Source organism: Terrapene carolina, unplaced genomic scaffold, assembly GCF_002925995.2.
Source record: "Terrapene carolina triunguis isolate 2854851 unplaced genomic scaffold, T_m_triunguis-2.0 Scaffold69, whole genome shotgun sequence".
NCBI classification, from domain to species: Eukaryota; Metazoa; Chordata; order Testudines; family Emydidae; genus Terrapene; species Terrapene triunguis.
Genome location: NW_020664420.1, coordinates 66493821 through 66517462, shown reverse-complemented (window position 1 = coordinate 66517462; position 23642 = coordinate 66493821). Strand labels below are relative to the sequence as shown.

The following is a 23642-nucleotide window of genomic DNA, read 5'->3' as shown; positions in this document are numbered from 1 at the left end:
CTGAGTGGAGCTTTGGTAAGGGGTATTTGCCAAGCCAGTCTGAACTAGCTGGATACAATTTACTAAATATGCCAGCTCTTATCCTTATGCAATTGTGTTAAACTTTTAATAAAGCAGTTATTTTTCTGGGACATGTACTCAGTGTCACCGCTAAATACAAGGTGGACATACGTCTCTTTTCCTCAAAGAGACACTTGCCCTTATATGGGCAAGCAAAATAGTGTAGTTTAGAAGGAAGAGCAGCAGTCCAAGATCTTAGCTAGACAGCTATTCTAGAAACAGTTTACGTCATGCAATTAGCAAAGATTTAACAGAATCTTGAGATGCATCAATAGCTTTTAGAAAAATCTGAACTAGTGAAAGATGTAATTTCTTGGTTGTTTAGAAAGTGTTGGCATTGAATTACATTTCTGAAGTCTCCTCTATAATACTGTAGTACAAACTAATGAGCAAAATGACAGAAAAGCCAAATAGCCTAATTGATAGGAAGCCAATTCAAAATCTTCATGCATAGCAGCTTCCATTGTTTTAATCTAATGAGTCCTCAGAAGGAAGAGTTGAGTGCATGGAAATTAAAGAATAATTAACTATAAAACGACTGACGGGTCCAGTTTTGAAGGAGAAAACTTGCATTCATTTTTTTTAATCGTTCTTTGCCTGCTCCTAGAATTTGGAGATTTTTTTCCACCAGAATTCTATCAACTGAATGATTTCTTAGAGAATGTATTAAGAAATATCATTCTTGTTTTTTCCTGGGAAATAGGGTGGGGTGAAGGGAGGTGCCAAAGGGAGGTGCCCTGCATTCCTCCCTATTAAGTATTTATTTTATCACAATTAGCAATGTCTGTTTCAGTAGATAAAAATCTCAGTCCAGAGAGCAACTTCTAGAGGTTTCTTATGCCAAACTGGAATGATATGCAGATGATGAAACACCAACTGAATCAAACAGATGACATGTTTCTGCAGTTTCTCATTTTTGGAACATTTGTTTTGGCATAATATTTAGTAAATGGATGGGGAATCAGATTTCATGTAAACAAAGTATCATAACTTACACATTCAATGAATATCCATGACCTTATGAACATACACAAGTTGATGTCCTGAATTACTAGAACGTAAAAAAACTGCAAAGGGTGCAGCATGGAACAAGTTTTAGGAATACAGGAATTGTTATGCTCTTAGGTATCTCTGGCATTTCCCCACATTTATGTCCAAGTAAATCTGGCAGCTCCTTGAGACACTGACCCTGGTTGCTCCTTGTCCTAAACTGGTACTGGCTGCTGCTTGCCCCAGACTGGGAGGGGGATCTCACTGCTTCTTGTGATCAGTAAAGAGGTATGCTCTGTTTGAGCTGCTGGCCCTAGTTGGTTGCCTTGCTCCCTGGCTGAGGGGACCCTGACTCTGTTCTGATTGCAGGTCACAATGTGGTGAGGGGGAAATGGCTAAAGTACCACACTATGGTGCTTTAGTCATAGCTCCAAAGGCCACGGATAAGTTGTTGGACTTTGTTGTATAATAGGATGAAATTTAATAGTGAAAAGTGCAAGGACATGTATTTAGGGATTAATAACAAGAATTTTTGTTATAAGCTGGGAACGCATCAGTTGGAAGTAACAGAGGAGGAGAAGGACCTCGGAGTATTGGTTGATCACAGGATGACTATGAGCCGCCAATGTGATATGGCTGCGAAAAAAAGCTAATGCGGTCTTGGGATGCATCAGGCGAGGTATTTCCAGTAGAGATAAGGAGGTGTTAATACCGTTATACAAGGCACTAGTGAGACCTCATCTGGAATACTGTGTTCTGGTCTCCCATGTTTAAGATGGATGAATTCAAACTGGAACAGGTACAGAGAAGGATGATCCGAGGAATGGAAAACCTGTCTTATGAAAGGAGACTCAAAGAGCTCGGCTTGTTTAGCCTAACCAAAAGAAGGCTGAGGGGAGATATGACTGCTCTCTATAAATATATCAGAGGGATAAATACCAGGGAGGGAGAGGAATTATTTAAGATAAGGGCCAGTGTTGGCACAAGAAGAAATTGATATAAACTGGTCATCAGGAAGTTTAGACTTGAAATTAGATGAAGGTTTCTAACCATCAGAGGAGTGAAGTTCTGGAACAGCCTTCCAAGGGGAGCAGTGGGGGCAAAAGACATATCTGGCTTCAAGACTAAGCTTGATAATTTTATGGAGGGGATGGTATGATGAGATAGCCTAATTTTGGCAATGAATTCATCTTTGACTATTAACGGTAAATATGCCCAATGGCCGGTGATGGGATGTTAGATGGGGTGGGATCTGAGTTACTAAAGAGAATTCTTTCCTGGGTGTCTGGCTGGTGAGTCTTGCCCACATGCTCAGGGTTTAGCTGATTGCCATATTTGGGGTCGGGAAGGAATTTTCCTCCAGGGCAGATTGGCAGAGGCCCTGGGGGTTTTTCGCCTTCCTCTGCAGTGTGGGGCACGGATCATTTGCTGGAGGATTCTCTGCACCTTGAAGTCTTTAAAACATGATTTGAGGACTTCAATAGCTCAGACATAGGTTAGGGGTTTGATACAGGAGTGGGTGGGTGAGATTCTGTAGCCTGCATTGTGCAGAAGCTCAGACTAGACGATCATAATGGTCCCTTCTGACCTTAAAGTCTATGATTCTATGAATACATCTCTAGCATTAGCCCGTCAGGATAGCTCTTTGATTAGAGGCCTGGAGGACTTTTAACCATTGAGATACCATCTAGTGTGACACAGATGACAGCAATGCAGCCTAGAGTATCTCCTCCACTCTCTCTGACCCTGATTCAACAAAGTATTTCATGTGCTTAAATCCCATTGAAAGTTGGACACATACTTAAGTGCTTTCTTGAACTGGGGTCCAAAATCAGGAGGTTCCTAGGAAGGAGCAGCTCAGAAAGCAGCTAACACGAGCTTCCTCGCCAAATTAGAAGACTTTACCATACAAATGAAAATTATTAATCAACCTCCCTCTCGAGCTGCCAGTGGACAGGCAGATATTACAGATTTTAAAAATATTGAAAACATGTGCAGCCAAGATTATTGATTTGCTGAATAAAAGTTTCCTAACTCTTGTGTTCCTTAACAAGCCTTGAGTCTTGAGCTTTATGTTCTACAAGGCCTTGAAAAAAAAAATATTTCAACTCTGTGCTTGTGCACACACACACAGTCTCACTAGTATAAAATCCCGGTCGTTTCTTATGATTTTACTTGCCAAGATCAGGCAGCAATAAGTCATCACGCTTTTGCTACCAAGGGACTCTGTTATATTAGTAAAAAGAACAGGAGTACTTGTGGCACCTTAGAGACTAACAAATTTATTAGAGCATAAGCTATATGCATCCGAAGAAGTGGGTTGTAGCCCACGAAAGCTTATGCTCTAATAAATTTGTTAGTCTCTAAGGTGCCACAAGTACTCCTGTTCTTTTTGCGGATACAGACTAACACGGCTGCTACTCTGAAACCTGTTATATTAGTATTCACTAAACACAGAAATGATAAGCATGTTCTATAATAAATAAGTTTGCATTTAAACAGAGTTACATACGTGCATGTTTGCTTATATAAAAAGTCCTTCTGTTGGTAATCCAACAGATATCCATTTGCAAATATTGAAGTGTGTCTACCATTTTTACTATAAAATCTGTGCACTTCTATTGAGATAGAGCAATATCAGTTCTATACCTGCATACAGTACCCCATTCATATGCAATGTTGCCTCATCATGGAGGAAATAAAGTTTGTGAGTGACTTGTATTTCAGCTCCTTGTGCTCCTGGATGCTAGGCATATAACGGGGGTAATACACAATAATTGGTTTTCCAAGGAACAGGGTGAGTAGGTGTGTGAGTGAGAGGGTGCAGGAGAGAGAACAGTCCTGTTCTTCCTGGCTCCAGTACAGGCTGGGATGGGCATAGCAGAGACTGCTACAGAGCAAAAGAAATTTGGAGTTGTGGGTGTGGCAATGGGATAAATGTCCTAACCTCCATGGTTAAAGGGTTAGAAACTGTCTGTCTTCACTAGAAACACTGCAACTACATTGCTGTAATGCTTCAGCATAGACAATCAGAACAGTGATGGGAGGGGGTCTCCCCTCCCTGTAGTTAATCTGCATTGCCGAGAGGCGGTAGCTAGGTCAACAGAAGAATTTCTCCGTCAGTCTAGCACTGTCTACACTGGGGGTTGGCTCAGCTTAATTGCATTACTCAGGTGTGTAGATTTTTCACACTGCTGAGCAAAGTAGCTTGGTTGACCTAACATTTTAGTGTAGACCTGACTTCAAATATGAAAAGTTGTAATCTGTAACTTTACACTCTATGAATGGGGAACATTACCAAGAAGTAGCTTTTTTATATATGCAAGTTATATATCCAAGGGTCCCTCCACTGAGCCCGAGTGTCTTTATAGCATGTTGAGGGGGGCCTCAGCAAGAAAAAGGTTGAGACCCCCCCCGCTGCACTAGGCTATGATGCCCCCTTTAGATAGTAAAATTTATTTGGGTTCTTAACAGTTTTCTCTTCTTGAAAAGAGTTCTTAAAATGATTAAGGCAAAGATTTTCAAAAGTGACTACTGATTTCAAATAATTTCATGTGCCAAAGTGTTTTCAAAATCAGGAATTAAATATGTAATGTACAGCTTGGTTAATTGGTAAATTTAGGCTAATTATTAGGAATGGCTTCCCTTCAGTAAGAGCTATACAATTACTCAACATTAATCTAAGCTAATCAGTGACAACCCATCTCTGGACACACAAAAGACTACAAGAACAATCCTGCACTGTCAGAGAATCTGACTGGATGACCTAGCAGGACTTTTCCATCTTTTCTGATTCTGTGATTCACATTAATCTGATACTTTGACGTATGACTAGGTGTGTACGTGGAGGTAAAGGGGAGGGGAAGAAGGAAACTGGTGTGTGCATGTGTCGTGGCGGGCGCCAGACCTGGGTTCCCTCCCCTCCTCACCCCCCATTGCTCTGGCCCCCACTACCCCCCTATTCACCTCTCCATCCAGGGCTTAATTTTTCCCCGGGCTTGCTGGGGCTGAGTAAGTCTACTGTGAAAAGTGGTATTTGTAAATATCACTTTTCACAGCAGCAGACTTACTAGCTAGCAAGTCTTTAAAAAGCAACCAAAATGCAAAACAAGCAAAAAAAGACAAGAACATGCAAAGCACCTTATTTGTGTTTCTATTCTGTTTAGATCCAGAAAAGAATAGAAAACTGTACATTATTTTTATTATTGAGTCTGCAAAACACCCCAACATAAAATAAATTACAACGATTTGAACATGTATGTGTTCATATTTTATTTGTTCTTCCTAAAGTTAATTAAGTATTTTAGGAAAAATTGCCAGAGCAGCTATCAGCAAGAGTTGATGGCTGCACTCTGAGGCCACGAAAAATCTGTTGTCAGAACTCCTGCTGGAGGAGTTGCAAGCAGCAGGAAGAATCTGAAGGGCAAGATGTAGAAGGGAAATTGGGGAGATATAATCTAACTGCTTTGCATTTTTTTCACAATGTAAAGTAGCTATAAAAGCAGCTTAACTGACCAGTTTGTTCTGGCTGCTTTGTGCTGCTGGTGCATAAAGCATACAGCGTACAGCACCGAACGTCGGCCATAAAAAGCTGGAAAAAAAATAAGATTGATATTTCAGATCTTCAAATTATTAGAAATATCATAATATTCTCTTTGCGTCTCTCATTTACTGTTCATATATTAAAGCTGTAATAAAAAAAAAACTCCCAGCCAAAACTGTATTAGGTGAAGTGAGGTGGACAGTAAACATCAATAATATAAGGTAAAACACAATTACAGAGATGTTGCAATTATTCCAAAACCCAGCATTTTCCTTGGGAAATTCAGAGTAAAGATTTTAAATTTAAAAGAAATCCAAACACATTAAAGGTATGGAAATGCACAGTTTGGGCACCAAAACAGTTTTACCGCGGCCCATAGTGACACAGTGTAGGGGAGGGGGAGAATCTCATGTGTCTCTAAAAATCAGTTTAATCTAACCTAGAGCCATAAAACACTAAAAATAATAATATGGCTATTGCATAGTGTTATTGCAGGGCAGAGTCAAGGTTGTTTGGGTTCCCTGTGTATTCCATTCAGTGTAGCTAGACTGATGTTTTTAACACTGCTATCTGATCGTAGTTAATCCTTGTCAGTGGAAAAGAACAACACTTTAGACTGACACCAGTTAAACAGTTCTAGATCTGATGCTTAGTTAGTAAAAATTACTACATCACAAGAGGATGGGGCTGAGGAAAGAAAACACCAACTTAGAACAGTTCCCATTAAACCTCTGTTTATAAGCTTCTAAAGCAAATATTGAAACAGAAAAACTACTACAAGGAAGGGTTTCTGTGTGTCCAAATATTTAGCTTAATATGCAGTAGATTTGGAGCACTCAAAGAAAAAAAGTGTGGATGTTATGCACCAAGACTATATTAAATAAATTTTATCCTCAACCAATAATTTATCTACTTCTCTAACACTGCATTTTAAGAGACCGTGATAATTTCTGCTATGTATTGCAAGTTTATTTTGATACAATGGAAGAAAGTTTGATTTAAGAATTAAGACACTGAAGAGCTCTTGAACTCTGTTACACAAAACGAACATAACCACATACTACAATGTTAAGAGCCTTAGGGTATGTCTACACCCAGCCGCTAGTTCGGCGGCTGGCAATCGAAGTTCTGGGTTCAACTTATCGCGTCTTGTCTGGACGCGATAAGTCGAACCAGGAAGTGCTCGCCGTCGACTGCGGTACTCCAGCTAGACGAGAGGAGTACCGCGGAGTCGACGGGGGAGCCTGCCTGCCTGCCGCATGTGGAATGAGGTAAGATCGAACTAAGGTACTTTGAACTTCAGCTACGTTATTCACGTAGCTGAAGTTGCGTACCTTAGTTCGATTTGGGGGGTGAGTGTAGACCAAGCCTTAGTGTAGACTGCCCTGTGGTTCCAGCAGCCATTTTCAGCTTGCTTTAGACTTGCTCAAAGTACACTTTTGACACCACTCTTTCTAAAATAGATCTAAACACATTTGTCCTGGTTAAATCATTTTCAGCACCAGCTCTGCTGCACCCTTTGCTGACACCTTTTACTGTCAAAGAGCAGATACTCGACTAGACAGTGTCCTGTGATTTGTTATGAAAATTTCTGTTTTCATTACATTAGAAAAGTCTGCTTTTTAAGACACTGTTCTCAAACACAAAAGGGTCACCAAACTCAGTAGGAGTCAGAGGGGCTAATTTAGTGCACTGTTAGGAACACACGAGACTGGTTAAGCAGCCTCAAAGACAAGCACTAAAAAGCCAATTCTGCAAGTCTCATAGGATCTCCTTTTTAATTTTTTTTTAAAACTGAAATTGCCATGACCTGCTGCTAATTATTCAATACCATCTCAGATTCTAGGTAATTATTTGGGATGTTCTAAACCTATTGTTTATGTCTGTGCATACTTAAATCTAAATAGCAGTTCAGATAAGAGCAGGCTTACTTGTATCAATTTTTCATCAGCCAGAAGTGCTGTGTTCCCTTGATTTCTTTGTGACACTGCCTGGAAGGAAACAGTTAAGTTACCACTGCTTTGGGTTCTCAAAACCCCAGGTAACATATGCCAATACAGCAACTTGAAGTGATTCCTCTTTGAAAATGCAAAAGGATTTGTTTGTTTTTATAACAGTTGACCATGCTATTTATAAATTTCTTAAAGACTAGCATATACTTCAAGTCTCATTTTGAGATTTGATAAGAGGACAGTAATAATGAGAAAATTAATATGAGCCAAGTTAACTTGAGAAGTTCTTGTCTCTCTATATATGATGTTTGCAAAAAGTGGATATTTTGCTATACTCCACCACCAAATTTATGTCCTCTTATGGGAAAGGCCCTACCAAAAGCACACACAGTCCATTTTGGTCAATTTCACGGTCCTTGGATTTTAAAAATCGTAAATTTCATGATTTCAGCTATTTAAATCTGAAATTTCACGATGTTGTAAGTGTAGGGATCCTGACCCAAAAAGGAGTTGTGGGGTGGTCAAGGTTATTGTACGGCGGGTTGCAGTACTGCTATCTTACTTCTGCGCTGCTGCTGGCAATGGTGCTGCCTTCAGAGCTGGGCAGATGGAGAGCACTGGCTGTTGGCCAGGAGCCCAGCTTTGAAGGCAGAGCCATTGCCAGCAGCAACGCAGAAGGACAGCATGGTATGATACTGTCACCCATAGGTGCTGATTCCATGGGTGCTCCGGGGCTGGAGCACCCATGGGGAAAAATTGGTGGGTGCTCTGCACCCACTGGCAACTCCCCGCCCCACCCCCCTGCCCCAGCTCACCTCCACCTCCTCCCCTGAGTGCACCGCATCCCCGCTTCTCCCCCGTTCCTCTCAGTGCTTGCCGCCGCGAAACAGTTGGGAGGAAGGGGGGAGGCGGGGGAACGCAGTGCGCTCGGGGAAGAGGCGGGGCGGGGATTTGGGGAAGGAGTCCAATAGGGGCAGGGATGGGGCGGAGTTGGGGCAGGGACTTTGGGGAAGGGGTTGGAATGGGGGTGAGGCAGGGATGGAGTCGGGGCGGGGCCGGAGGGGGTCAAGCACCCATCGGCGCCGGGAAAAGTTGGCGCCTATGCTGTCACTCTTACCTCTCTGCACTGCTGCCTTCAGAGCTGGGTGCCAGCCAACAGCTGCCACTCTCCGGCCACCCAGCTCTGAAAGCAGCGCAGAAGTAAGGGTGGCAATACTGTGACACTCCTAAAATAACCTTGCAGCCCCCCTGCAACTCCCTTTTGGATCAGGACCCCCAATTTGAGAAATGCTGGTCTCCTCCATGAAATCTGTATATTATAAGTTAAAAGCACACACAAATCCAGATTTCACAGGCAGAGACCAGATTTCATAGTCCACGACGCATTTTTCATGGCTATGAACTTGGTAGGGCCCTAATTATGGGACAGAACCCTGACTTACAGTTCTGTGATCTAACCTGGGAAAGCTCCTAAAAAGATTTTTAATAATGCAACTGGGAAACACTTCTAATGCAAACAAAGCTAAAATGAAGGTGGTACACTGTTGCAAATATATTTTGAGCTTTGGACTTCTATAATACTTTTGGACAAGTAATCAGAAGGAAATAAGTAATTGTTGAATTGCTCATGCAGTGTTTAAATTTCTCTAAAATGTATTTCCCTCTCCTTTATTATCCATCTTAAAATTAACATTCAAAGTCTGTTGTAATGACAACCTTCATTCACTGGGAACACAAGCTCAGTTTTAATCATGTAGGTGTAAACGTATGTGCTTGAGTGAATGAGTCAAGGCTGGAGATTTTGACACTCCATTTCCCTCATATATGTAGCCACAGGAAATATTATAGTTATTGACCCTTCTGTTGCAGTTTTATAGGTCTCATAAGTTGACTCTCCACCAATGCTGGTCAAATACTCAAAAAAGGCCTTTAAATACATTGTTCTACATTAGCTGATACAAGTGAGCTGTGTCTCTGTCTTAAATGAGTAAGCATGGATAACTTTATCTGACTAGTTAAACACAGATTTTAAACAAGTAAATGCTAAGTGGGATCTATTTAAAAAAGTCTTGTTAAACTGTAGCATAACTGTTAATCTATGAATGTGATGGTATGATGCAGAATAATACTTAATAATTGTAGATACTAAAGGCACATGAGATCCTGTAAAAATGAAGCGCATGCTGACTGGTTGCTGCTCTCAGAACTTCCTGTCTGAACACAAAAGTGGTCTCCAAAACGTCTCATCTTCCTTTCCTACTTAACCCCAGAGTACTCAAATTCCTCCATGTGCCTTCTTGCCCATTTAGGAAAGCTTAGTTGTTTCCTTCCCACCCACTCATCCACATAAAGATTAATTACTTTCTTAACTAAAATTTATTGAATACAACCGAGTGGATTGACAAGGTGGGGAGGGAGAAGTTTTGAAGTTGAGGTGGCCATGTTTCTTATGGGGACATGGATGGAATACTTGAGAGTGGTAGCCAATCAGAATTCAAGGACTTCCAGACTAAGGTAATTTCTCAGTGACTGTAATCCTTTTGGAAATCAGACACCTTGGCTAAAGAACAGAAATTTGACTCAAAAGTGTACGGTTATGAGTCAGTAACAGTATATTAACTCTGCTATGGCTGACCAAAACAATTTTATTTCAATATAATTAATTATAATTTTCATGCTTATCTAAAGCATCTCTAGATGGAGGAAAATCTGATATTCCAAAGATGTGGAAAAAGTGAACTAAATTTTCTCCCTTTGTTTTGAAAATGTTATTTTCATGCAAAAAAAGAAAACAAGAGAGCACACAGATACACCTCACACATATACATATCACAGCTAAATGTAACTCCATGAGAAACATGGTTGGTTACTGAAAAATTCTGGAAGTAAATTAAAGACATGCAGCCATTTCTCAATATTCCAAACTGGCATAGATATAAGGATTCTATTCAGTAAAAATTAGTCAAGCCCTTACATGTTGCTTGTAAGTTTGGAGATATCCCCTACATAGCCAGCCAGCGTATTCAGCAGTAGAGTCAGAGCTTGTCACAGGTAACCTCTTTTACATCAATTTTTGTTTCTATGAAACCAGCTGAAGTGATTAGAGATGCATATTCTGAGATCTACAGATGTTTCACCAAGGATGTGGGTAGTGAGGCAAAGTATATCCAAGACTGGTATACACCACATCAACTGACCCCAACTTACTGGACAGAGCCCTTAATAAAGGTATGTTTACATCAAACGGTGATGCTTTTTACAGGAGCCATGACGCAGATCTAAAATTTCATTTTAGTTGACAATGTGAAAAACTATGTATGTATAAATAAGCTTGGACAGTTTTCTATAAATCAAGTGGCAGCTACTCATTTTAAGCACTGTAATAAAAGTTGACTCATATTTTAGGAACATTTTACAATTGATTATGGCTGACAGGAATAAGGCCCCAATTGTGTGTTATGTAGGAGACATTTACAGATAAAACTAGCTGCTGACTGATTTGCACAGCACATTTTGAAATCTGAACAGCAACAGTAACTGAGTGAAGAACTTACAAACCCAACATTGTAGTGTTTACTCTCCAATAATGTTATTTTCTAAACACATTTCTAAGGTAGAATGTTCTGTTTTTGATCCCAAACAGCCAACTACTAAAATACTGTAGTAGTGTAAAAATTCAGTTTTATCTCGAAGTCACTAGAGTTCAACTTGGTCCTAACTTGGAATTGTCTGGACTTAACAGGAACAAAACCTGGCTCTCTGCAAGGGCCTGCCTAATCTTTGAAGTACTGCAGCTGTGCTGCTGCAGTGTAGTAGACACTACCTATGCTGATGGGTAAGGCTGAGAATCATTCACGGAGGTCATGGCTTCCGTGACTTTCTGTGACCTCTGTGAATTTTGCAGCAGCAGGTACAGCTGACCCCAGGGCCATCCCAGCAGCTGGGGAAACCCCGGGGCCAGCCACACCATTCGCTGCTCTGGCAGTCCCAGGCAGCTGGTCCCTGGGGCTGCTTCCCCTCCCCACCCCCGAGCAGCAGCGGCAGTGGGGCCCCGCGCTCCTCTCCCCCCCCCCCCCAAAAACAGCAGTCCTCAGGAGCGTCCCCCTCCCAGCAGGTAAGATTTAGTCACAGGTATTTTTAGTAAAAGTCATGGACAGGTCAAAGTGCCATGACTTTTTGTTGATTGCCCATCACCTGTCCATGACTTTTACTAAAAATACCTGTGACTAAAACGTAGCCTTATTGATGGGTGAGGGTCTCCCATCAGCGTAGATAATCCACCTCCCCAAGAGGTGTAGGGGGTGGAAGGGCTGGTCAATTTAACTACTTAGCTCAAAAGGTGTGGATTTTTCACACTCCTGAATGACAGCTTTTTTTAAGTGTACACCAAGTCTTCGATTTAATGAAAGACAGAAGTAATGTTTTATCAGTAAGACGTTTAATGACCCAAGCACTTCAATACTAACTCAATACAAACTTACTCGACAGAACAATACAAACTTTCACTCATGCTGTTTACCATGTACCTTATTCAGGCTACCATCTCCCAGGTTTCGCTTTCAGCCCATCATTAAATTTTACTTTCACATGAAAGCATTCCTGGTGATAAATATAATGGTTAAGCAATTTTTCCAATATATTTTAGGTTATTTAATATTATCCATCAAATTGGAAGTGGTTGACACACTGCATTTTGCAACAAGAACTTGCGATCCAATGTGATTTACTTCAAACAAACACTAACTAAGGGAAATTTCATTCCCACCGAGAATCAGGATGACTATATACGCCTTATCTTTATCACTGAATTATGGCAATATTTTGTTTGTTGAAGCCACACCAGCACATTTTAGAGCAAGGTTGTTATTCCCATGTTTTGAACCATTTTTTCTTCTAGCAAACTATTTTCTTTCTAAATCATTTATACATTCCACTACTCAAACACCACTTTAGTACAACTCTAACTATATGTTTTTGGGGGGGTTCTATCTGAAAGTTACTCATCTGTAATTAAAGCTCTTTGAGAAGATTGCTCTCCTAGATTCACATCCATAGCTTTATATTTCAGTGAGACTTAAACACATTTAAAATTAAGCATGTTTAAATACCATTCCTGAATATGAGTCTTTTCCTATGTATTAGCATCTTTTACTCGAACATACTCTGCCCCTTTCTGTAGGAAGCATTCACAGCGGTGGCTGAGCGAGGATAATCTGGCCCACTGTTAAGACTTTTTTTCTGTTCAGTGAAGAAAAAGAAGTGAAGAAAAAGCCCACACAAGATATGTTTGACCTAAAACTATTTCTTAATATGGCTATTGTTTGGAGTACAAATGCCACCTAGGAAGTGTCCTATACAAATATTTAAACAAAATCACAATGTGAATCTCCAACAGCAAATATCAGATGAAGATGCTAAATGATGATATCTAAGTAGGGTACTAAAAATTTTCAACGACAGTTTTAAAAAACCCAATACCTTAACAAAAGCCACTTAAATTTTAGCATGCAAAGTTTATCAGCAGTTCAGTTTGCTCTTCCGTTTCCTGAACCTCTCATTCAAGACCACTTCCTTAGAATGAGCACAGCATTTAGTTGTGCTTCTCATGCAGCTGTCACACTTGAGCAAAAACTGAGTGAGTTACTGCTGGATTCGTTTCCCTTAAGAGCAAGTTAAAGTGATAATGGAAGCAATAAGATTGGTGTTGAAAGCCATGCCATGACCATCATGTCAAACACAGGAGCAGATACTATTTCAGTGTCTAGTCATCTCTCTTCAAATTTTTCTTTTAAGTTGAAGTAAGGGTTTTTGGGGGTATCTTTTATGCTGTTCAGCTATTAGTAAGTCTTTGTTCTTTTTTCTACCATAGTGTATCATGAAGCATCAAGATCTCTATTAGCCTTGACCTTTTTAGCAGAAAATATTTAAAATGAGGTATGAGAGTTTTTTGACTGATCAGAATGCAGGATTTTCTGGACTAATATTGAACCTAACATTTCACAGGGATCTTGCTATATAAACAGTAATGTTGAACTACAATAAAAACAAAATTAGAGCAACTGCGAGTGACAGAGTGAACATTCCAATACTCTGCAGAAATGTACTGACTACTCTTTCCCTAAATTGAAAGGCACCAAGGATTGATATAGTCTATTTCCTACTCCTTCAATATATTGTGCCAAGCTGCTAGTCAATCTGTATTAAAAAAATATAATAGTCATAGTTGAGTGCTTGTGAAAGGTGCTGGTTTGACAGTCATGCAAAATGAAGTAATCAGCACACACAATACTGAACTTTAGGACTGCTAGACCCGTGAGGGTGGCTATTAGTACTAAACATAAGGATGGTTTTGCACAAGATCTGGACTGAGCCCAGCTCATCTCACATATGCAATCAAACCACCACCAGACTTAACAACCGTCACTCTCAATCAAGGCTGGATTTTAAAAGTCATTAGAGGCTACCATGCCTGTGTATTTTTTGTACAACATCACAAATGTATTTTTATCTTTTTCTGAATACTTGTCTAATGAATACCTTACCAAAAGGGGAAAAAATTGTGAACTTTATCACACATCCAAAATAACATGAACATGACCAGATGTCATCCATGTTCAGTACATTCAGGCATTCATGAGTTATCTGAATTTTGAAGCTTTGTTGACTTTACAATGTAAGTTGAACTTCTTAACTAACATTCAGAAGATGTCAACCTTTTTTTAAAACAAACAATTTTAGGTACAGGCTTGAGATTTTAAACTGGGTACGTAGGACAGTCACATAGCCAAAGAGTAGAGTTTATACATTAATGGATAGTCTCTCAGTTAATGAGAATTTAGTGCTCATTAAAGACTACTGGGAGTGATGCATATGTACTGGGAAGGGAATACACATACCCTCTATGCTTTCTAGGCTGAAATTACCCACTCAAAACCAAATTTTCAATTAATATTTAATGTATTACCAATATCTCATCTAGCAACCAGGTAACAAAAATTCTCAACTGAGATTTACTGTAGGATCCATTTGCATCTGACACTTCTTTTTAGCACCACAACAATAAGGAGAATAATTTAGTTTCTTAAGTTTATAGACAGAAAAAACCCAAACCATCTTCACACTGAACTGTGAAGTGTTATCCTTAGAACACACCATTTACTTTTTAATAATTATATATAACGTATATACAATTTAGTTTTATATACCCATCAGCTTGCATGCCCCCCTTGAATCTAGGGCCTGTTTTACTTAGTTGAAGAAATACTGGCCATGATGCTGTGGTCATCGCCTAAATTTAAGCACCTGGATAGCCACCAAAGAACAGCAGAAGGGACCTTGGTTTAATGCCTCATTCGAGAGATAGCACCTCAGGTGCTAACTGAATCAGATGTTGAGTGTTATCCTTACCTTTGTTTCCCTGCCATTGGTTGTTTTTTCTCATCACCTTGGAGTTTAAATGTATACTTGCTTCTTTTCTTTTTTTAAGCTTTTAGAAAACGTTACAAATGCATAAATTATGTAAGTATGTTCTGCGTAGTGTGTAAATGCATAGTCCAATCTTATAGTAATACAGCTAACATTAATGAAGTTTGCGAGTGAGATTAGTGCTTAGTAAAGCTAGAGACAAATGAAATACTGTCTCAGCTAAACACAGGGAGTATAGCTTCCCTACATAATTGAAGAACTCTGTGTAAGCTCATAAGCTTGTCTCGCTCACCAACAGAAGTTGGTCCAATAAAAGATATTACCTCACTCACCTTGTCTCTCTAATATCCTGGGACCAACACTGCATAGTACATTTAAATGACTTGCAGTGGCCTGTCTAAACTTCTCCTTGACCAGACAACATTTTTTTCTATGGTTTTGTGATTTGAACAAACTGGAGGCAGCAAACCAGACTGATGCCAAACTCATTTTTCACTTGTAACTAAACTAGAATTTTAACCCAGAGGAAGAAGGCAAGGGGAATAATCCATTGTACCACCACATTTGTAAAGTGTCAAAACTTCTATAGTTTACCACAAAGGCTGCTTATCAGCAATGATCTATTTTGTATAAATAATATAAAAAACAATATGAAACAAGCTGAAAACTTTAAAAATTATTAAAGTTGATTTGGCTTTTTAATCATTGATTGCTGCAGCAAAACTTTCTATTCATGAATTTCATGAATAGAATTTCTTATAACTTTGTTTTTGGTTGCCTAATTTGTGATATATGTATCTTATTCTAGGAGTTTCTCCAAGCTTGTTCATATCTCTTACCTTGTGCGGCCCCCTATTTGTCAGAGTAGTAATGTGGTTTCCCCATAAACACACTCCTGTCAAGCAGTTAAATTCTAAAGAAATCAAACTATTGATGGCTCTTTCCATATCAGCATGTCTTTTTAAATACATTGTGTACAGATAATTCTAATCTGTAGCTATCACAGGATGCTCATTGCGTAACATCCTGCAGAAGGACAGTTATACAGTTATTTGCATCCAGACCCATTGGTTTATATAAACGCACTTAGGCAAGGACTAGCTGGTAAAGTTTACACAAGTTCTGCAGTACCATCAAAAACAATACTGAGTTTTGAGAACCGTCACTAATTATGCAAGGGCTTGCTTAGAGTTCCATAGTTAAGGTTCAGCTCAGCTTTAAATGTATGAAAAATACTGAATGTCCTCTCTGAAATTAATGAAGTTGCAATTATCCCAAAACTAGATATTTTCTTCAGGAAATTCAGAGATAAGGTGACTCAATGAAGGAAAAGAAAAATGAAAAAAAATTGGTGTCCTTAAAAATCAATTTAATCTCATCAGGCACCACAAACATTATGAGGAAGGCACATACACTTACAGTATGGTGTCACTATAGGATAGAGTGAAGGTTGGTTGGGTGCCTTAATTGTGCATTTTCCATACCTTAACATGTTGGCATTTCTTTTAAATTTAATCTTAACTAAATATCCTGAAGAAAACAAGTGGTCTGGGGATAATGGCAACATCCCTGTAATGTATTTTGCCTAAATTACTGATCCATAATCATAAATCTAAACTCCAATTTAACATATAAAGTGGGTGCCTAACTGGTTGGAAAATCGTTCCCAGAGAGTCATTATCAGTGGTTCACAGTCATGCTGGAAGGGCATAACAAGTGGGGACCCACAGGGATCAGTTTTGGGTTCAATATTTTCATCAATGATTTAGATAAAGGCATAGAGAGTGCACTTATAAAGTTTGCAGACAATACCAAGCTGGGAGGGGTTGCAAGTGCTTTGGAGGACAGGATTAAAATTCAAAATGGTCTGGACAAACTGGAGAAATGGTCTGAAGTAAATAGGATGAAATTCAATAAGGACAAATGCAAACTACTCCACTTAGGAAGGAACAAATCAGTTGCACACATACAAAATGGGAAATGACTGCCTAGGTAGGAGCACTGCGGAAAGGGATCTGGGAGTCATAACGGATCACAAGCTAAATATGAGTCAACAGTGTAACGCTGTTGCAAAAAAAAAGCAAACATCATTCTGGGATGTATTAGGAGGAGTATGGTAAGCAAAACACGAGAAGTAATTCTTCTGCTCTACTCCGCACTGATTAGACCTCAACTGAAAATATTTTGTCCAGTTCTGGGTGCCACATTTCAGGAAAGATGTGGACAAATTGGAGAAAGTCCAGAGATGAGCAACAAAAATGATTAAAGGTCTAGAAAACATGACCTATGAGAGAAGATGGAAAAAATTGGGTTTGTTTAGTCTGGAGAAGAGAAGACTGAGAGGGGACACAACAGTTTTCAAGTACATAAAAAGTTGTTACAAGGAGGAGGGAGAAAAATTGTTCTTCTTAACCTCTCAGGGCAGGACAAGAATCAATGGGCTTAAATTGCAGGAAGGGCGGTTTACCTTGGAGATTAGGAAAAACTTCCTAATTGTCAGAGTGATTAAGCACTGGAATAAATTGCTTAGGGAGGTTGTGGAATCTCCATCATTGGGGATTTTTAAGAGTAGGTTGGACAAACACACCTGTCATGGATGGTCTAGATAATACTTAGCCCTGCCTTGAGTGCAAGGGAGTGGACTAGATTACCTCTCGAGGTCCCTTCCAGCTCTATGCTTCTATAGTTTTTGTCTGGGAAATTAATATTGGAACTTAAAATGACAAAATTAACATCAATTTCACTAACAACTAAAGTTTATATAAAAAAGTTTCTTTTTTAAAGCTCTTTTGTTGGTTTCCATTCTAAATCCAACGCAGATTATGGTGTGAACTCTTTTCATTCTTTATTAGTCATCGAACCCACGGCACTTAATTTTGTTTATCCTGAGTGCAATATATACCAGTTTAACAACTTCTTTAGGCATGTTGACAATTGGCCTTTTTGACAATTGGCAAAAAAAGTCCGTCTACACTTGCAAAAAAAAAAAAAAAAAAAATCACACTGATTATTTAGGTGTCCAAATATGAACAAAAAGCCAAACTTTAGAAAGTTTTTTAATTTTTTTGGCCAAGTATGTATCTAGAAATTCCCCTTTAGTTCTAACTAATATATGAAGCTCTAAAAATTTTTTAAACAAATGGACCATGGGGGATGGTTTAAGACAGTGTTTTTCAAACCGTGGGTCGCGACCCAGTACTGGGTCGCAGCATGTCAGGCACTGGGTTGCTTTTCTCTGGTCAGCACTGCTGACTGGGACGTTAAAAGTCCTGTCGGCGGTGCTGCCCAGCTAAGGCAGGCTAGTCCCTACCTTTTTCGACACTGCGCTGTGCCCCGGAAGTGGCCAGCAGCAGGTCCAGCTTCTAAGCAGAGCGGCCATGGGGCTCTGCAGGCTGTCCCCTCCCCAAGCACCGGCTCCGCACTCCCATTGGCCGGACTGGCTAATGGGAGCTGGGGGGGGCAGTGCCTGAGGGTGAGAGTTGCACGCAGCTGCTTGTGCATCTCCGCCTAGGAGCCAGTCCTGGGCACAGCTCCCAGGGCGCAGCACGGTCTGTGGTGCTAGGACAGGTAGGAAGCCTGCCTCTGCACCTTGGCTGTGCTGCTGACCAGGAGCCACTGGAGGTAAGTCCACGCCCCAACCCCGTGCCCCAGCCCTGAGCCCCCCCAAACCTGGAGCCCTTCATGCACCCCAAACCCTCATCCCTTGCCCCACCCCAGAGCCTGCACCCCCAGCCCAGAGCTCTGACCCCCTCCCACACCCCAATCCCCTCCCCCAACCCAGAGCCCCCCCACACTCTGAACCCCTCATCCCCAGCTCTATTGGGTCATGGACATCAACAATTTTCTTCAACTGGGTCCCCAGAAAAAAAGTTTGAAAACCACTGGTTTAAGATACCCACCTGATACACCTCTACCCCGATATAACACAACCCAATATAACACAAATTCAGATATAATGCGGTAAAGCAGCGCTCCGGGGGAGGAGGGGGGGAGGGGCTGTGCACTCTCGGCAGATCAAAGCAAGTTCGATATAATGCAGTTTCACCTATAACACGGTAAGATGTTTTGGCTCCCGAGGACAGCGTTATATCGGCGTAGAGGTGTATGTTACTCAGTATTTTTGGTATGCACGGTGTATTATTTTGCTGGCCCAGAATATTTTCACTACAGATTCTCAAGCATTTTATTGCACTCAGATTGGCACATAATTTAATAGATTGAGATAACATTTCTAACCATTGGTCATTTGAAACAAAAACTATTTCCCACTGTGTAGCAGTACAAACTTAAGAAGAACTTTCCCCTAACTGACACATTTACTTACTATGTTCACTATGGCTCAAGTTTAGTCAGTTGATGTCAACTACAGAAGGGGAGTGTGTAGCCTTCTGTCATCTGTGCAAACCATAGGTGGCTTCTGTTTGAAATCTGAGCAGTATGTGCTTCTGCTTAGATCTCTGTGATAAGTTTTACTAGAACAGAGTTTCACATGAAATTTGACTTCAGAGTTGGAAAAAAAAAAAAAAAAAAAAAAAAAAAAAAAAAAAAATGTTCCAGCATGGACAATTTATTCACCCTCACAAACCTCCGAGCTTACCTCCTCCTCCAAATACAAATTCTGATCCCCCCACCATTACAGCCAATACCTTTTCTGGCTTCTTTGGATCTTATCTTCAACTCCGGTTTAGGCCCTCTTACTTTGACAGAGGAGGGAGGCTCCACAGGAGAGTTACAACTAAACATGCATGAACAATTTTCCAGCAACACATTTGACCTGTTAACAATATCAAGAATGTTTTTCTCATCTTCAATACAACTTTTAAACTTTGTTTTAAACACAAAAAAGTACTCAGCACGCGTAACATGCATGATGTTGTGTTAGCTTGTTTGTTTAAAAGATAAACAGTTAAATTTTGAAATCTGCAACATTTGGTAGTGTCTTTTTTCATAACACATGGCAACAAGATACTTCCAGGCCATGCTCTGAGGACTAGACTGTGTCCCACCTGACTTGAAACCATAGTGACTCAAAACTATATTGTCTCTCTAGCATCATATGATTTAATGAGCCCTTCCTTAATTACTGGAAGAGTTAAATATATCAACATGAAACTTAAACCACAAATAGTTAAAGTTCTTCACAAGAATGCATAATATAAAAAAGTTAAAACTACAAATAATGGTAAATATCAAAAATGTTTTATTTTCTAAAACATTGGTGGATTTAATGCTTGTGAGAGTAAGGGAAGAGCAGCAGGGGATAGACCCAGGCATAAAACAAGTAGGCTTAGTGAAAGTTTTCTAACATGGGATTTAATGCACTTCAACCTGACCTGCAACACCCTTGCTACTAGTGCCTTGGGCCTCATGAACAGATACTGTCAGTCGTGCTGTTTTGGTGATGTCCACAAGGGATTAGGTTGAGACAATAAAGTTCTTTTCACATAAAACCTAAACAGGATTTCAGTCTAGATCTCTAGAGGCTAAAAAGCTAGTCTCCCATTCAAACAGTTGTAAGCACTCCACTATGCTTTTGACGTTCTTTCAAAGGGAATTTCCTATTTAAAGCTGACAACAGATAAATGATTCTTTAATAGTTAATCCAACCAATGAACACAACAGCCAGCTAATGGACATTTTTCTTTCTATATACCAGACGAGTCAGATTTTTTTCACTGAGCAAACAATTTGTATGCAGTTTCTGTAGGCTGTTAAGTATAGTATTTCAGAATGTCATGCAACATTAGGTAAAGCAAAATTTTTATACAGACTGAAATACCACATAGGGTTTTTTGGGTTTTTTTTTTTTTTTTTACTATTTGTATGCTTGTATATAATTTCCATCATATACACATAGGCTGTTGGAATTTATGTAAACTTTCACAGTGAAAAATCTGATCATGCAAATGCCTTTAACAACTGTCTAGATAAAGGTCTAAGTTTCCAACTAGAAAAAGCTCCTTGCACTGAATTCCGAAGTGCTCTCCTTAACTCACAGTAAGTCTACACTATATATTTTACAAAAAGCTGTTTTTACTTCATCTCCCAGGTAGTGTTACTTTCAAAGACATGATAACTCAAGGAAAAGTTATGGGCTGGATATAGGTTTGTTTGGTTTTTTGGGGGGTGGAAAAGCAGAAGGTCAACCTAATCAGAATGGTCCCTTCTGGCCTTAAAAATCTACGAAAAAAGCAAGTTACATATGTTAATCAGTGTATTAGGTGATCTTTTGCCAGACAAAACAATTTTTTTTCTTTAGAGGGGAGGAAGGGGAGAAAAAAGGTAGGCAATTTAATTACTTTTCATTGCAAATTTATTTATAACATTTAAAGTTTTATCCCAAGACAATAATAATAAATAATTAAAAAATCCTCCCAAGCTAAAACCATTAAATTTAAAGTAAGCTTTAAACAGTTTTTATAAACTTCAATAAGCAAGATTTTATAGCTTTAAAACAATTAAAATACCCACAACTTGTATATGTGGAATACCACAACTGGTAATTGTATTTTGCTCTAGATTTTTCTAATTCCACCAAAGCTGCTACAGGTGAAAATTTTCAGAGCCTAAACAATACCACCACTTATTTACTTGTTGGCACCTCAGTAAGGAAATATTTTTATAGTTAAGAAAACAGCCAAGTGTTTCCAGGTATAAACATGTCAAACTAGAAATCAGCTAAAAAAATAATAGCAACAATTTATTCTGAACCATCATTGCTCCCCAGGGACACATGGATAACTCCAATGTTAGTCCAGCTCAGACTGGGCATGAAATTAGCTCTCTTTTCAGGTATCGGGGGTAGCCGTGTTAGTCTGTATCTACAAAAACAACAAGGAGTCTGGTGGCACCTTAAAGACTAACAGATTTATTTGGGCATAAGCTTTCGTGGGATGCATCTGAAGAAGTGAGGTTTTTACCCACGAAAGCTTATGCCCAAATAAATCTGTTAGTCTTTAAGGTGCCACCAGACTCCTGGTCTCTTTTCAGGGTTCTTCTCTGTTAGTAACTTTAAATCATTCTACATACATATTCTGCCACCTGTTGCCAGCAATTAGTGGGGCAACTTGTTTGAAAAACTGTTTTCCCTCAAAGCACATTTATGTTCAAATATGGGAAACATACATGCATGTTTAGCTCTTACATCCTGTGCATAATTTTTATGCCAAGTTGGCTGGTTACTACAATATTTGGTCTTTAAGGGGGTTTCTCCCTCAGACCCTAACTTCTCCCTTCACATGATTCTAAAGTCAGAGCTAATTCCAGTGACAGTCAATTCGGTGTACAGTAACCAGCATGATGAAGGAGCCAACAAATAGAGGGGGACAGAGTCCCAAGGGATCCCCCCAGAGGAAGGAAAAGAAGCCACAGGTTGTAGGGCCCCACTGACTTTAACAGGCTGACTCGCATGATTATCTAGGTTACTGAAGCAAGATCTAGAAGAGCAAGACTTGACTGCTGCGTTTGCTTATCTGCAAACAATCAGATGCCTACCAAGTTAAAACAGTTCAATTTCCTGGGGAGGGAACTGTGCACAGCGTGTGCAATAAACTGCCCCCAGACTCTTCACTAGATTTTAGACAAACGAGCAAAGGAGCCAACCCAGGCAGGACAGAAAAGGCGAGATCACCCGGAGAACGGCTGTATGCCGGGTCGGGCTGCTCTGATTACACACACGGATCTATGCGGGCAGAGCCAGCGCCGCCGGGGCAGCTCGCCGCGTGTGACGCACACGCCCGGCCGCGGGGCAAGGCTGCGAGCCCCTCGGCACTGCAGAGGAAGGGGCAGAGGGACGCCCAGGCCAGACAGGGAGGCTGGAGCAGCCAGTGCCCTGTCCCCGCAGCCCCCTCCCAGCACTGGCGGCGTTAATGGAGCAGCCGGTACCCCCCACCCGGCCCCGCTCCCTTCCCCAGGCCGGCCGGGACCACCACTTACTGTGTGCGGGGGCAGGGCGCAGCAGCACCGAACCCCGCGGAGGCGGCAGGTCGCTGTGCAGCGCGTGCGGCGACTCGAGTCGCGGCTGGAATCTGGAGCTGCCAAGACCTGGGGGAAACTCCCTGAAGCGCCCCGGTCCCCGCGCAAGGGGCATGGGCGGGGCCAGAGCCCCGGGGGCGGGCTTAGCAGCGAGGGGGCGGGGCCGTGTCAGTGTCCGGACGGACCAGGTGAGGGCGGGCGCTTCCGTGCGGGGGCGGGGCCTTCTCGTCCCAGGCTTTGCGGCGCTAGCGGCAGCCCGGGCCGGCTGGGACTGGCGGAGATCGGACCGGGCAGAGCGGTCTCAGGACCCGCCGTGTTTCAGTGGCGGGTGCGGGGTCGCACCCATCAGGCGGCCTGGGTCGGGAGGGTCCCGGGGCCCGCGCCCCACCGCAGGAGCCAGCGGGGATGTTGGCCGGGACAAGCGAGGGGAAGCAGCCGGGGCAGTCGGGCACTGAGGCTCTGGGTGCGGACCGGGACCAGCTCTGGGCAGCCCGGACCCGAGTCCAGGTGTTCTTGCCCACGCTGGCTGTCACAGCGCCAGGGCAGGTGCAAGGATGTTTTGCACCCTAGGCGAAACTTGCACCTTGTGCCCCCCCGCCCCCGGGCCCTGTGGCAGCTCCCCGACCCCCCCCCACCCTAAGGACCCCCCGCGGCAGCTCCCCACCCCCCCCTCCGCTTTAGGTGCTCCCCCCTGCAGC

The 23642-nt window shown here is 41.2% G+C and overlaps 1 protein-coding gene across 1 annotated transcript in view; it reads right to left on the bottom strand.

The window, feature by feature from the left end:
* The window catches only part of TNFAIP8 (TNF alpha induced protein 8), a 78492-nt gene extending 55513 nt beyond the window's left edge, over positions 1 to 22979 (bottom strand). Inside the window, exon 1 of the mRNA XM_024194444.3 lies at positions 22906 to 22979. Coding sequence (XP_024050212.1) covers position 22906 — 1 coding nt within the window. The 5' untranslated portion in view covers positions 22907 to 22979. The remainder of the gene's footprint in view (positions 1 to 22905) is intronic.
* Between the last annotated feature and the right edge of the window lie 663 nt (positions 22980 to 23642).